This window comes from Artibeus jamaicensis, unplaced genomic scaffold (assembly GCF_021234435.1).
Source record: "Artibeus jamaicensis isolate MK-2021 breed Jamaican fruit bat unplaced genomic scaffold, CSHL_Jam_final contig_519, whole genome shotgun sequence".
Lineage (NCBI taxonomy): Eukaryota > Metazoa > Chordata > Mammalia > Chiroptera > Phyllostomidae > Artibeus > Artibeus jamaicensis.
Window position 1 is genome coordinate 29,510,043 of NW_026521871.1, and position 14,383 is coordinate 29,524,425.

At 41.6% G+C, this 14,383-nt stretch overlaps 2 protein-coding genes across 2 annotated transcripts in view; one reads left to right on the forward strand and one right to left on the reverse strand.

The window, feature by feature from the left end:
• ACAD11 (acyl-CoA dehydrogenase family member 11) overlaps nt 1-14,383 on the forward strand; it is a 64,101-nt gene that overhangs the window by 41,951 nt on the left and 7,767 nt on the right. Inside the window, exons 14-16 of the mRNA XM_037143883.2 lie at nt 11,554-11,620; nt 12,232-12,317; nt 14,062-14,133. Of these exons, the coding sequence (XP_036999778.2) occupies nt 11,554-11,620; nt 12,232-12,317; nt 14,062-14,133 (225 nt within the window). The remainder of the gene's footprint in view (nt 1-11,553; nt 11,621-12,231; nt 12,318-14,061; nt 14,134-14,383) is intronic.
• Nucleotides 1-14,383, reverse strand: part of ACKR4 (atypical chemokine receptor 4) — a 40,520-nt gene that overhangs the window by 6,504 nt on the left and 19,633 nt on the right. The window lies entirely within an intron of this gene.

The following is a 14,383-nucleotide window of genomic DNA, read 5'->3' on the forward strand; positions in this document are numbered from 1 at the left end:
ACACATTGATGTTACTCTCCCTCTCTTTGTCCCTCTCTTCCCCTGTCTCTAAATAAATAAATAAAATCTTTAAAAATAATTTTTTTTTCAATTACAGTTGACATGCAGTATTGCATTAGTTTCAGGTGTACAGCAGAGGGGTTAGACATTTGTATAATGTAGAGGTGATCCCCCTGGTACGTCTAGTACCCACCTGACACCACACACGGTTACTATAATATTGCTGACTACATTCCCTATGCTGTGTTTACACCCTGTCTACTTCATAACTGGCAACTTTGTACTTAATCCCATCACCTTTTTTACCCAGCTCCCCAGTCCCCTCCCATCTGACCACCATTAGTGTGTTCTTTGTGTCTATGAGTGTGTTCCAGTTCTGTTTGCTCATTTATTTTGTCTTTTAGGTTCCTCATATAAGGGAACCATTTGGTATTTTTCTTTCTCTGACTGACTTCTTTCACTTAACATAATACTCTCTAGGCCCATCCCTGTTGCCACAAATGGTAAGATTTCATTCTTCATGGCAGAGTAATATTCCACTGTATGTGTGTGCCACATCCTCTTTTCTCTTCATCTATAGATGGACACTTTGGTTGCTTTTATATCTTGGCTATTGTAAATAATGCTGCAGTGAACATAGGGATATATGCATGTTTTCAAATACATGTTTTGTATTTCTTTGGATAAATACCCAGAAGTGGGATTGCTAAGTCCTGTGGTAGTTCTATTGTTATTTTTTTGAGGAACTTTGATACTCTTTCTCACAGTGGCTTCACCAATTTCAGTCCCACCAACAGTGCATGAGAGTTCCCTTTTCTCCACATCCTCACCGACACTTGTTTGTTGATTTATTCACTATTCCGACAGGTGTGAGGTGATAATCTTATTGTGGATTTAATTTTTATTTCCCTGATGATCAATGATATTCAACATCTTTTCATGTGTATATTGGCCATCCGTACGTCTTCTTTGGAGAAGTGTCAGTTCAGGTTCTCTGCTTCATCTAATCCACTATTGATTCCATTTAATGTATTAAACGGAATATTTCATTTGTTTCATTTCAATTATTGTTTTCTTCAATTCTCACTAGTTCTTTTTTATGGTTTCCATTTCTTCAGGTAAGTTCTCACTGAGTTCATCTACTCTTACCCTAAGTTCATTGAGCATCCTTATAACCAGTGTTTTGAACTCTGTATCTGGTAGATTGCTTGCCTCAATTTTGTTTCTTCTGGAGTTTTGTCCAGTTCTTTCATTTGGGGCATGTTCCTTTGCCTGCTCATTTTGGCAGCCTCCCTGTGTTTGTTTCTGTGCCTTAGGTAGAGCTGCTACATCTCCCAGTCTTGACAGATTGAACTGACGTAGTAGGTGTCCTATGAAGCCTGTGACACAGTCCCCGTGGCCACCTGAGCTGGGTGCTCCAGGGATGTATGTAACATTGTGTGGGTTGTGTGTGTCTTCTTGTACTTGAGCCCTGATTGCTGTTGGCGCATCAGTGGGTGGAATTAATTCTCAGGCTGAATGCTGAATGGCTGCAAAGTACTAGCTTACTGAATAATTATTAAGTACATGAATGAATCAACAAATCAATCAGTTTTAAGTAACTTATCCTCCACAACCTACAAGTTCAGCAGTGGAGTTGTTACAGGATTATACATTGCCTCCCTGTACATTACCTTGTACTCCCACCAATAAGGTACGGAAGTGTCTTTTCCCTAGAACCTGGCCTAGAGACGTGTAATCTGACCAGCACTTTGCTTTCCAAATGGCTTCTAACAGATTCAGTGCTCCTCCCTCCCCGCCCATGCCAGCCACGTGTGGTATTTTCCTCCAATTTTTTGTTTTTTTCTTTTTAACATTGTTTTCAATGTATGATAGGTTTATATAGATACGTCAACTTATCTTTTTCTTTGATTTCATTTATCGTTTTTAAGGTTTAAAATTTCTTTTCTATCCAAAGATTTCTTTAAAAATTCTCTTCTAGTTTCTTATGGCTTATTTAAGTTAAAAAAAAATTCCCTTGTAATTATCTGGAATTTGATCCAGCTGCATCCTGTGACTACAGCAGTAGAGCAAGCCACAGAGCGGGTGACACTCACTCACTGAGTGCTGGATACTGAACTCGCCTGGAGGCGTGGTAATAGCATTTGAAATAAGTGAATTTCAAAGTGTTCCCCCATTAAAAACCACACATATTAATACTTTTATGAATACTTTTACAGAATACATGAGATTGGTTTTTTTAAAACTGAATGATAGTATATGATGAACATTACTGTTAGCAAGTGGAAATTTCTTTGTAAAATGGTACTTAATTCATAATGGTTTTTCATTCGAATTTGGATTAAAGCTAAGTATTAGTTTTAAACCTAAGACCAAATGAAGTTTAAGTATTTCACCTTAGAGATTCAGTGCTGGTAGAAGAAATAGCCTTGGAAATTTGTAGATGGCTGACTGTGCTTTGTATCATAAAATCATTCACATCACTTTCTTTATCGCTACAGACCGCACCCATACCCAGCAGTCATGTTCCCTCCCCAGCTGCCATCTTTCCTTCTGGTAGAGAGTGATTCTGTTTAATAACTCGGTGGTTTGTACAAGTCTAAGAAATAAAAATTCATCAGCAAACATGAGGGAGATGTCCTTTTCAGCCTGACTTAATCCTGGCACTTGAACAGTCTTGAAATGCCAGAGTTTGACTCAAAAACAAAGTTATTTTATCTATGCCATCTGTTTTCATTCACAAAGGCCTGTGACACAGAAGATATGTTTGAATGTTTGCTAGTCTATTCAGGTTTCCTCTAATATATTTTATCTACGACATTTGGTATCCTGTTCATTAACTAAAATAATATGAAAGAGCAAAACTCTCTCTAGAAGAAGGATGTTTCAGCTGCTGTACCTGCCAAAGTCTGCTTGGAGCCAAGAGGAGATGATATATTTGTGAGGGTTCTTTTCTATCTCATGCAACATCAAGGTTAAATCAAAATATTTCAACCCTTGCAATCTATGCGCTCACTCTTACTTCCCCTACTTAGTGGCCCCAAAACGAGAGCCACTTTAGAGGCTTTGTGATTTTTTTAATCTGCATTGTTTTAGATTAGACTGAGCAAGGGAGAATCAAGGAATTATTTACTATTTATTTATCTATTGTCTTTGAATTGTACCAGATACCTGAACTCTGCTGGGCACTTACACAGTGCTGTGGCAACAATTTTTCATGACAGAAATTCCAAGGTAAGAAATGCTATTGGGAAATATTAGAGAAAAATACATATTACGAGTATTAGGAAGCAGGGCTCTTGACTAGGGTTTAAGGAAATTGGAGAGAAGGACTTAGCTTCTGGTTATCTAGGATTAAGATCCATGAAATCTTAAAAGATTTGTCCAAAATGTTCTTGATTACCAGGATAGAAATTGAGAAAGAAAAGTTCTATAATGAAAGTGAACCCAAGTCATACCGTCATGTCCTAATCTGATTTTCAGAAGTATGGTCACCAAGGAGGCAAAGAGTTATATGGGGCAAGTGGCCTGACCCTTGGCCTGGGGGCCTTGAGGTTTCCTACGACTGAAACCTTAAAAACCCCAAGGAGAAAAATACCTAGTTGAAAAATTAAAAGTGACCCTCGCTAGAAAAAGAGAGGCGCTTTATAATTTCTAACTAAGAATCAAAGCATGCTTGCATATTATTGCACATCTAGGTCCAATCAAGGGTGAAAAGAAATCCCCCAGCCCAGCATTTTCAGATAAGAAATTTCAGTTTAGATCTGCAGTGAATGCCAGTACTATCGTTTGCCGTTTGCATCATCCTGGTGTTCTCTGGGTTGGTCCTCTTACTAAGGGAGTTCATTTTTTTTTTTTAACCTACTAGCACCTAGAGAAACCAAAAGGACACACTCCTGTAAAAATAAAACAGCGATAATTTTGGAAGTTCAGATGTGGTTCCACAGATGAGAGTCAGGTGGACTTACTGTCCAGAGCATAACATCTGAGACTTTTAAAGCTTAAGTTTGAAATCTGTGACTAGGGGAATCCTTTCTCATTAAAATTTGACAGGCGCAACAATGGAAACATCCTTCTCTAAAGAGAGACTTTTCAGAACTGATTAGAAAGTAGATTCCATTAAATTTGAAGGAACCCAAACTACAGCCATTGGTTTTTAAAACAAATGCATTTTTTAAATAAAGTTTCTTTTTTACTTTCAAGTCACAAGTCATGCATACATTTCATTTTTATAATTTTCAGTTTTTTAAATTATAATTTACATTCAGTATTAGTTTGTGTTAGTTTCAGGTGTACGGCACGGTAGTTAGACAACCATATACTTCACAAAGTGCTGCCCCGGTACCTGCAGTACTCCCGCGGCACCACACACAGTCGTTACAGCATCGCTGATGACGTTCCCTGTGCTGTACTTGACATCAGCACAGCTGTTTTGTAACTGCCAATCAGCACGTCTCAATCCCTTCAGCTTGCTCACCCAGTCCCAACGCACCCCTGGAACCCTCCGTCTGTTCTCTGTATCTATGAGTCTGTTTCTGTTTTAAAACAGTTGCATTTTAATCTTAACTATATTTTACATGTGTAATGCACAATACAGAATAATTGAGGGGATTAGAATTTTAAGATCTTGGTTTTACTATTTTAGAGCTTCTAAGATTTCTAATTGTCCTTACATGATCATATTCTGAGGTGACTGCATTTCTGAAACTTCAGGGAACAGTAATGATAGGTACATGAATATGTGAAAAGTGGTTTTGACAAAGTTTAAAGGAAAGAATCTAAGGGGATTCCACTTACAGTGTGGTGGGATCAGCACCTAAAATTGACCTTCTCACAGATCAACAACTAAAAAGCTACCAAAAAGTTTCCTAAAAACTCTTAGGAATGAACAAAAGCAGGCTGCTTTTGTAGCAGAGTCAAAGCTGGAAGATGAGGTGACCACAAGGTGAGTTTTCCATGTTCAGGCTTTGAGGCCCCAATGTGGTGTCGGTCTTTGTGTCCTAAGAAACCAGAAGGCAGTGCCTGGGGCAGACACTGCTGCTGGATAAAGAGACAGTAGGGTGGATATTCCGGGAAAGGAGAGTCGGAAAAGGGGAGTTTCAGGTTTTGCATGTAAGCTTTGCCCAGCTCTCTGGCTGACTCCTGAATCAGAGCCCTGCACAGGGCAGATGCAGAGCCCCTGGTAGAGCTGAACTGGAACTCGATCTCCCGCCCACCTCTATGGGAGACAGATCCTGCGGTGTGTCTCTACCTGAGTTAAATGCCCGATAAAAGAAAAACATCAGTGCTCTTTGGAGAGAGATAACAGATCCAGATTCTTCAAAACAAAAGAATCTCAATTTCTAGAATACAGTCTAAAATTACTCACCAAATGAAGAACCATGGAGACTACTGATTTTAAGGGAAAACCCAACTCCCAAAGGATAGAGATATTGGAATTATCAGACAAGGGCTTAAGGCAGCAACTATAAGTTTGCTCAGTCAAGTTAGAAAATAAACAGTTAAAAAATATCGCAAGAGAAATATAAAAAATCAATTGGAAAATATCAGAACTGAAAAGTAAAATATCTGAAAAAACAATCACTGAATGGGCTTAATGGCATAATAGAGATGAGAGAGGAAAGAGTTAATGAACTTGAAGATAAACTAGTAGGAATTATCCCATTTGAAGAAAAGGTGGAAAGAAATGAAGATTCTTAGAAAGCTGTGGACAATATCAAAAAGTGTAAAATATATGTGATCAGAATTTCCAAAGAGAGAGATTGCCATTTAAAAGAATAACATCCAGATAATGGAATATTATTTAGCCCTATAAGGAAATGAGCTACCAAACCATGAAAAGACATGAAGGAAACTTAAATCCATTTTATTAAGTGAAAGGCTCGGACTCCAACCACATGACCTTCTGGAAAAGGCAGAACTAAGACGACCAGTGGTTGCTAGGAGTTCAGGGTGCAGAGACAGAAACACGTGGAGCACAGAGGGTTTTCAGGGAAGCAGAAATACTGTGTGACAGACACGCGTCGTGGTGCATTTGCGCAGACCCACAGAATGTACAGCATCTAGTGAACTGTGGTATAAACTGTGAACTTTGGGTGACTGTGATCGGTCAGTGTAAGTTTACTTTAACAGACGGGCCTGCTGGTGGGGGATGCTGGAAGTCGTGGAGGCCGCGTGTGGGTGGGGGCAGGAGGCATACAAGGGACTTCTGTACCTTCCCCTAAATGTTGTGAACCTAGAACTGCTCAAAAAATCACACACGCACACACACACACACGCACACACTCTCTCTCTACAAATTCGAATACTGTGATTTATTATCAGCTGTTTAAATAAATATGTTTATCCTGAATTAAGGGGCCCTACTGTCTAATGTCAGTACCCAGACTGCCGACTGTTCAGGGCTTTGTACAGCGCTCTATTTGAACAACATGACATTTCTCTTGTATTATGAAAACGCTTGTATTTTTCTTTTAATGAAAAACAGATTTATTTCTTTTTAGTAGAACTTTTTAATTTTACTTGAAACAATTGGACTTAGTAATGATTATGTTGCAAAAGCCCAGAAGGCAGGAAAAAATGGTGTAGCTCTTTACCTCATGTGTAATAGAGACAATAAGTCATACATTTGGAGACAATTTTGCCTATTTGTTTTGTGATTACAGTGTGGTATCTACTCACCAACTTCATGTCGATTTTTTAAGATGTCCTGTTCTAAGTTAACAGGCTTCTCCTGTACTCTCTAGTCACAGATGGATCATATGTTCCTGTACGTAGATGCAAGTGCAGGTCCCGACAGGGCCGGAAAGCAGTCGTGTGATTCGAGGTCTAAACCAGTCTAAGGTGTTTCCTTATGTCACCACAAGCCTGGGCATGGACTGAGTCATTAGTTTAGGCACACTGTCTTCTTCCCCCTTCTCTCCCTTTCCCGGATGAAGGTTATTTTTAGTGCATTTTTAAAAATCAGTTTACATGTTTCATAAGGCAGAGCGTGCACGGAGGACTTCTAGAGTTGTGCATTATCACACAGACGAAGTGGGGAAAATGCCCTGCCCTGGGCAGGAAATGCTTCTCTGCAGCTGTGTTAAATGTTCAAATTAAAAAGAGATTAGGAAAGGGGAAAAAAACAACATGTTGCAGTTTACTCAGCAAGTCTCTGTCCCCTCTTCCTCTGATCTAATTTGTCTGCAAGATGGTAGGCTAGTTTATAAAATGCTCTTAAAATTATTACTGTTAGCCCTGGCTGGTGTGGCTCAGTGGATTGAGCGTGGGCTGCGAACCAGTGTCACCAGTTCGATTCCCAGTCAGGGCACATGCCTGGGTTGTGGGCCAGGTCCCCAGTAGGGGGTGTGTGAGAGGCAACCAACCACACATTGATGTTTCTCTCCCCCTCTTTTTCCCTTCCTTCCCCTCTCTAAAAATAAATAAAGGTTTAAAAAATAATAGTAAAATAAAATTATTACTATTATTATTAAATTAGAAATGGTAACAAATGAGAACATGTCTAAGAGCATACTGTTTCCCATTCCTCCACACCCCAGTACCACACCACAGAGAAAACTCTTCTAACATCTTCTAGCTTGAGTGCTCTGGTTTGTGCTCTAATTTTAAGTCAGAAGTTTTTTTCTCTCCAAGTTTATTCATGTTAGGCACTATCCATTGACTCTCCAATTTGAATATGAGAGTTTCACTCATTTGTAATATGATCGCCATTTCCACATATATATTATTGTTTCCAATATTTCAATTACTTTTAAACTTTAAATGATCTGTGATCTTTCCTCTGCATCTTCATGGACAGACTCTCTTCAAGCTTAACTTTGTAACACGAGGATATGAGTGCACTTACTGCTTTCTTTACCTTTTATCCCTTCCTTCCATATCATAGCTTATGGCAGCCACAGCCTCTACTTTTACGTTGTCGGGAGAACTGACATTTATGTTGTGTCTCTATGGTGTGCTTGACCACAGGGACTCAACTTGGAAAACCCACACCCAGCACGCTTGCTTTACAGAGCCTGGTTAACAGTGTTCGGTGCCGGTCTAAGTGTGTTAGATTGCGTGCCCTTCTCTAATCTAAGTGTGTTAGATTGCGTGCCCTTCTCTAACTGAGGCAAGGTAATATCCCCTTGGCCACTCGAAAGAGCATCAAGGTCGATTAGAAGCTTATATTCCACTCTAGGCATTACTTCAGTTCATGCCCTGTTTGTAGTTGGTTTTATATTTGGACCATGGTTCACTTGTACATTCAGAAAGTATTTTCCTGGAGTTTCTAATTGCCATTTTTCTTGCATTGGATTATTTGGTTTTATTATCTGCTCTTACACATCAACACATTCTAGATTGTACCTGTAATTCATTCTTTTCTCAAGGCCTCTCCCTGAAAGTCTTCAGCCTGATGCAAGTCTAATCCTTATTCCTTTATAAGGGACTGGTTTTCCTCTCTGAAACCATTTAGGGTTTCCCTTTTATTGCTGGTGTTTTGAAGTGTCACAAGCGCATATCTGAAGGTTCTTGCCAGGCAGTGGTCCTTTTAATCTAAAGACTTATTTTTCGGTTTTAGAAAATTTTCTTCTACAACTTTCCTCGATAAGTTCTTTCCTTTATTTTCTCTTTATTGGACCCCTTTTATTCTGATGTTAGACTTTATGTTTTTGCTCTAAGTATCTCTATGTTTGCTCTCCTGTTCTTAATCTCTGACTTTTTCCTCTGCTTATGGGAATTTTCCTGACTTGACTTGCAGGGATTCTGTTGAATTTTATGTCTGAGCAGTCATAGGTTAATCACTCGGAGTTTTTATTTTCGTGTTTCCTGGTGTTCCTGTTTCATAACATTTCTTTTCTGGTTTTATGGCCGCAATACCTTTGGGTCTCTCAGGTTGCATTAACTAGAGGTTTTGTTGTTCAGTTTGGCTGAATTTTGTTTTGTTTTAGGTTCTGTTTCTTTTATTTTGTTCCTTGGGGGCCTCTTATTCCCTATTTTGGACAGTTATTCTCTTTAATGCTGTAAGCTCTCTTCACATACTGCAGGTCCTTGATTTTCTGTTCAGACTTAAGAGAAGAGGAAGAGCAATTGGTTGTCTTCTTCATTAGTAACTCGGAGCTCTTTTCCAGCCACATTTTTCTCCTGAGTAGGAATTCTGTAAGGAGACCAGCTGGGACTCACTTGAGAGTCAGCTGACGGGAAGCTGACTTTGTTCAGGTTTTCAAGTGTCGGAATGACTTTGTTCAAGTTTTCAGTAACACACTGTGTGCTTTTCTCCTTAGGCTGTCTGATACTGGCCTGTGAGTGGTGCCTGATACGGCGCCCATTCATAAATTTCATAACCGTGCCCATTCATAAATCTGGTAGCCTCACTTCTCAGTTATACCTTTGGACTCTGGGGCCCGAGCCCTCTCCCTTTATGGTTCCTTCCATCCTTTCCTAGACTCTTGACTTCTCTGTCCCTGCCGCTGGTCAGCTTGCCCCTTTCTGCTTCCTGGGCATTCACTGAGCCCTCATCTGCTGCTGACCAATCCCACGCCTCACCTTCTATATTTTTTCTGTTAAGGTTATACTTTCATCATACTTTTACATTTTTATATCAGTGGGAAACAGTTCTGGCCATCTTGAATCTTTCCAAGTTGGATTTAGAAAAGCTATCAATTCAGTTTTCCATTCTGAACTCTAGCAAATTCTAGACTGTTCCCATTATATAGTTTTCTCTGTTTAGTCTCCCCTGCAATAGACTGAAAATACTACAAGAGCTACAGTTGTGCATTCTGTTTCATTTGTCTTTTTTTTTTTCCTATAGATCAAGAGATCCAACTGCATGGAGTTTCACAATTTCAAATGCAAGTGCTAGGGTTTAAAGTGGACCCATTCTCACTTTTCAGTGTTTAACCCCAGCTTGCCTTGCTCTCTGTTTCTTGCCTCATCACCTTTTCTTCTAGCACCGACTCTTCACTGTGCCCTCTGCTGAGTCCCCTCGCAGGCTGCAGAGACCACACTGTTCTTCTCTCCGGGCCCTGCCGCCGCCCATTACTGGTCCTGTTCACCATTACTGTGAACCATTACTGGGAGAGTCCCAGACACCCTGGCAGCGTGCCGGCCTGTCCCTCCTCCGTGTCGCTGCTGCATGCGCGCCTCCTAGGGACACTCTCTGGACAGCTTCCACACACAGCAGCTTTCAGCTCATGTTCAGTCAGGCTTCATCCCTGCTCCCACCCCCCGTCTTATGTGAGATGGAGTCCAGGCATCACATCATTCCCCTCCGATGTTCTATGATGTTTCTCAGTTGGGGCACTTTTAAAAGTGTGGCCACAGCGCCCTTAGCACACCCGAAGTTGTGTCAGTGTCAGTGTGTCCAGGAAGGATTCACATTTATGATTGTTTCACAATTGTCATTCACTCATTCCAGTTTGTGTGACTGCACTGGCATCGGATATGTAAACATTACTGTTGGTTGATACGCTTTTAAAGTCATTTTTAATCTGCAGGCTCCCTCTCTTTCCTTTTATTTCAGTTTAATTGTTAAAGGAACCGGATCATTTGTCCCATAGATAAAAATCCCAGTGTGGGTTTTACTGGTTACATCCCTGCGTGGTCCCCCAATACGTTCTGTGGTGTTTTCCTTCTAAACTGCTGGGGCTTCATGGCATTCGGCTATGTGACATCATTCCTGACATTTCTCAGGGAACCTTCACGTCACTTCAAATCTCTTGAAACCACTTTTTATGAGAAGTCAGAAGAAAAAATATGATAATTTAAGAGTTTGTACAGATGTGTTTAACTTAGTCTGACCCAGTCGTTTATGGCCTTGTAATTAGAAAGCCAGTTAAATGGTAGTTTCCTTGTGGGACCAGGATTTTAGACTTATTGGTGAAAGTGGAATGTGCTTTTTGCTATGAGGCCATAGACCTCTGAACTACGATAAAGTAAAAGTTTGCCTTAAAATGAGAGAAACTATATTTTCAAATTTCTACCCCTGAATACATAAATGAGAACCTAGGTTTTCTGTAGCCGGAGAGCCTCACGTACGCGGAGCACAGCTGCGCCTTCTGCTGCTCCAGGGCGTGGCCAGGGCAGGCGCCGTGGTCTGGGGCAGCGACTGCGATGCTCCAGCAGGCGCGCCTCGCCCTGCTCGCAGCTGGGGAAGTTAGCTTCATTTCTCAGCCACGGGTTGGGGAGGAAACGTCCTATGAGCTTTAATGCCTTCTTGGCTACGTGCTGGAAAGCAGGAGCTCTGGACGTGAGGGACTGTGGGCTGCAGTCTGACACGGTAGGAGCAGCACAGCTGTCCTGTGGTCTGAAGGCTTGCGGCTGCTTCGCGGCTTCACTCCTGCTCACCGACATGCGGCAGTTTTCACGGACAGCGTCCATTCTGGGCCTCACCGGGTCATTCCTCCTGAGTCGACACACAGTTTTGTACAGAAGTGGATTTTTGTTCACAAATCAAGGATTTTTCTTGTTTTTTTGCCAGAGATAAACTTGGAAGAATTAGAATTTTTAGGGTATAATGTCAGACTAAAAATTTCCTTTTATGTTTTCTGTACACTTTCCCCTTGGTGTTAGGAGCTGGGAATCCGAAGTGCAAAATTGCGATTGTTTTGGGAAGAACTAAAAATACCTCAGCAGCCAGGTAATAAAACAATTTGATTGGGAGTCTGTATAGGATTACCAGTCAGTCTTTCTCTCTGTCCACTTAATTTACTTAAAACGCACCATTTGGGCTCACAAATCATAATAATATAAAATACATTATGAGATTAAATGTCATGTACTTGTATTTTACTGTTATTTTGCTTAAAGATATATCGAGAAAACATTTTAGGGAGTGTTGCTGCACATTCTTCACTGTGGAAATTCCAGTATTAGAGTATTGCTGTGAATCCTCACAGCTTTCTAGGTCAGATTATAAGCCAAAATTTTTCCAAGCTGTCTGTAAGTAATTAAGTGATGTGTAAATCAAAGGCAGTGGTCCTGAAATGTTTACCATGGTATGCCATCAGTTCCCACTGTTGAGCGATGAGAAGCCTCAGTAAATAACTTTCACACATTTTCAAATCCCTGTTACGTCTCGGATCCCAGCCCACATCCCACTCTGCCTGGCGTGGTTTTTACACGCATTCTGGACAGCACTCCTGGCACGATCACATGACAGCAACAAGAACTACAGCTGCAGTTCTGCCTACCATGTCTTATTTTTCCACTTAGCAGGCTTCTCCTCATGTCTGTTTTTCTTTTGACCAGACACAAACAACACAGCATGATTCTTGTCCCTCTCAGCACGCCTGGAGTAGAAGTCAGGAGGCCTCTGTCAGTTTTTGGCTACCTGGGTGAGTGCCCCATCAGCGTGGCCGTGTGGCTAGGCTGCGGTGTGTGGTGTCACTGAAGGGGAGAGACGGCGCTTCAGTGCACGAGATGTGTTCTTAGAAACCTTTTGGCCCCAACAACTGTCGTAACATAAACGCCATCAGATAAAAAGAGGTGGCACAGCAGTACCCCTTGTTCTCTGCACTTTGGGAAAGGGCAGGTCATATCCAAGGAAGGACAGCTCTGCTGGCCACCAGTCTTCTGTCTGTCATCCAGGAGAATGGGTTCATGAGATACACGCAGAAAAATGAAGGCCAGTTAGTCCACAATAAAATTCATGTTTAACTATCTTAATCAACCTATAAGAGCTCTTAATAAGCAAGCAGTGTTGCCTGATTTGAATGCAAAACTTTTCCTTCTCTTGCTCCATGCATAGAATTTCTAAGAAGCAAGGGCATTTTATTTCCTGCCACCCATGCCAGACTCACGCCCACTGTTTCCCCGCAGCTCGGTCGTTCACTCAGTGCGGGTCTGAGTGCTGACGGCTATTCTCAGTGCTTAATGTGCACGACTGAAAACAGAGACCCTCTGCCCTCGTAGAGATTACATGGGGTGGGGCTGGGGGAATGACTATAAACATGTAAATAAGTACATTTGAAAGCATAGTGATTACACAGCAGGTGATGATGCTGTGAAAAAGTTCACAGAACTTCATGTTCCATGAGAAGCTGGCCTTCTCTTTATTGTTGAGTAAGGCCAGTGAAAACATTCATGGAACAGAGTGGGACTTGAAGTTCCATGGACCACTTGACGTGGTTGTCCCCATAGGAGGCTGTGGTAGAATTTACCCACGGGTTAAACGGGGACGAGCAAGCTCAGCACAGCAGACTGTGCGTGGGCAGTTGTAGTGCCGTGTGCAGACTCCCGAAGCGGGTTCATAACAGAGATCGGCTGCAAATGCCACTGCAGAGCCATGTGAGAATTTTCAGTGTGACCACTTCTCCAGCACCTCTCCAACTCCCAATGCCCAAGGCCAAAAGAAACAGTGTGGAGAAGGTTGATTACTAAGGTCTTTCTGACAGGAAAAGGGTGTGGAGTGAGCAAGAGATTATCTCCAGAACTTGGCGGAGATGAGGGGCGCTGTGAAGACAGAAATGTGAATGTGTTCCCAGCCCCAGCACTTGCAGGAGGGGACACGCAGTGAACAAGCCGAGGCCGGGAGTGAACACCCCGCAGGGCCTGCCTGCGCTTCGTCTGTGCCGAGCCCGCCTCCTCCCTCAGCAGCCCCTTCGCATCTGTGCATCGGTTTCTACAATGAAAAAATAAGAAACTTGCATTGCATTATGCACTTTCACTTTTAAACTATAGAAACCTTTTTTTCCCTCCAAACAAAATTTTCTTTGGAAGCCCATATATTAAAAACTTCAAAGAAGCAGCAATAATAAAATGATCTGATTGGAGCTGTGCGGCCATCTTCCACTGTGAAAGCTCTGCAGCTTCAGAGACACGTTCAGAATGGACGGAAGATTTCTACAGTCCCTGCTGACTTGAACGCTGGACGAGTTTCCCAGGCTGGGGCCGCTGGGGCCACCGGGGGCTGCCGGGGCTCGGGGCTCCCACCTGCCCGGGGAGGCCTGTGACACCCGAGGCGTGGGAGGCCTACTTTCTTTGGGAAATTACACTTCAGCAGGTTAATTACATGAGACTGTTTTGTTTTCTTCTGGTGAATTCCTTTTGCTCTTTCAAATTTTATTTCCTATTTGATAGATTATTTGCATGGAGGGCATCTTGAGATCCATTTTAATCAAGTGCGAGTGCCTGCCACCAATGTGATCCTAGGTGAGATACATTTGCAAAAATGATCCTGTGGTGTTGTGTGTTGAGATATTTTCAGGTCTAAAAGTGGAAAAGATAGGAAGTCCACCTTAATTTCATTTCCCTTCTTAGTCCATTTACAGGGGAACATTTTTCTATTTTGTGGATTTTCTTATATAGAATATTTTATTAAAGTGTTTGTGATTTTGCACCACATCAATTGAAAACACAGCTAAGAAATTATATAGTTCAGAGCAACACACAGTTTCCTAGA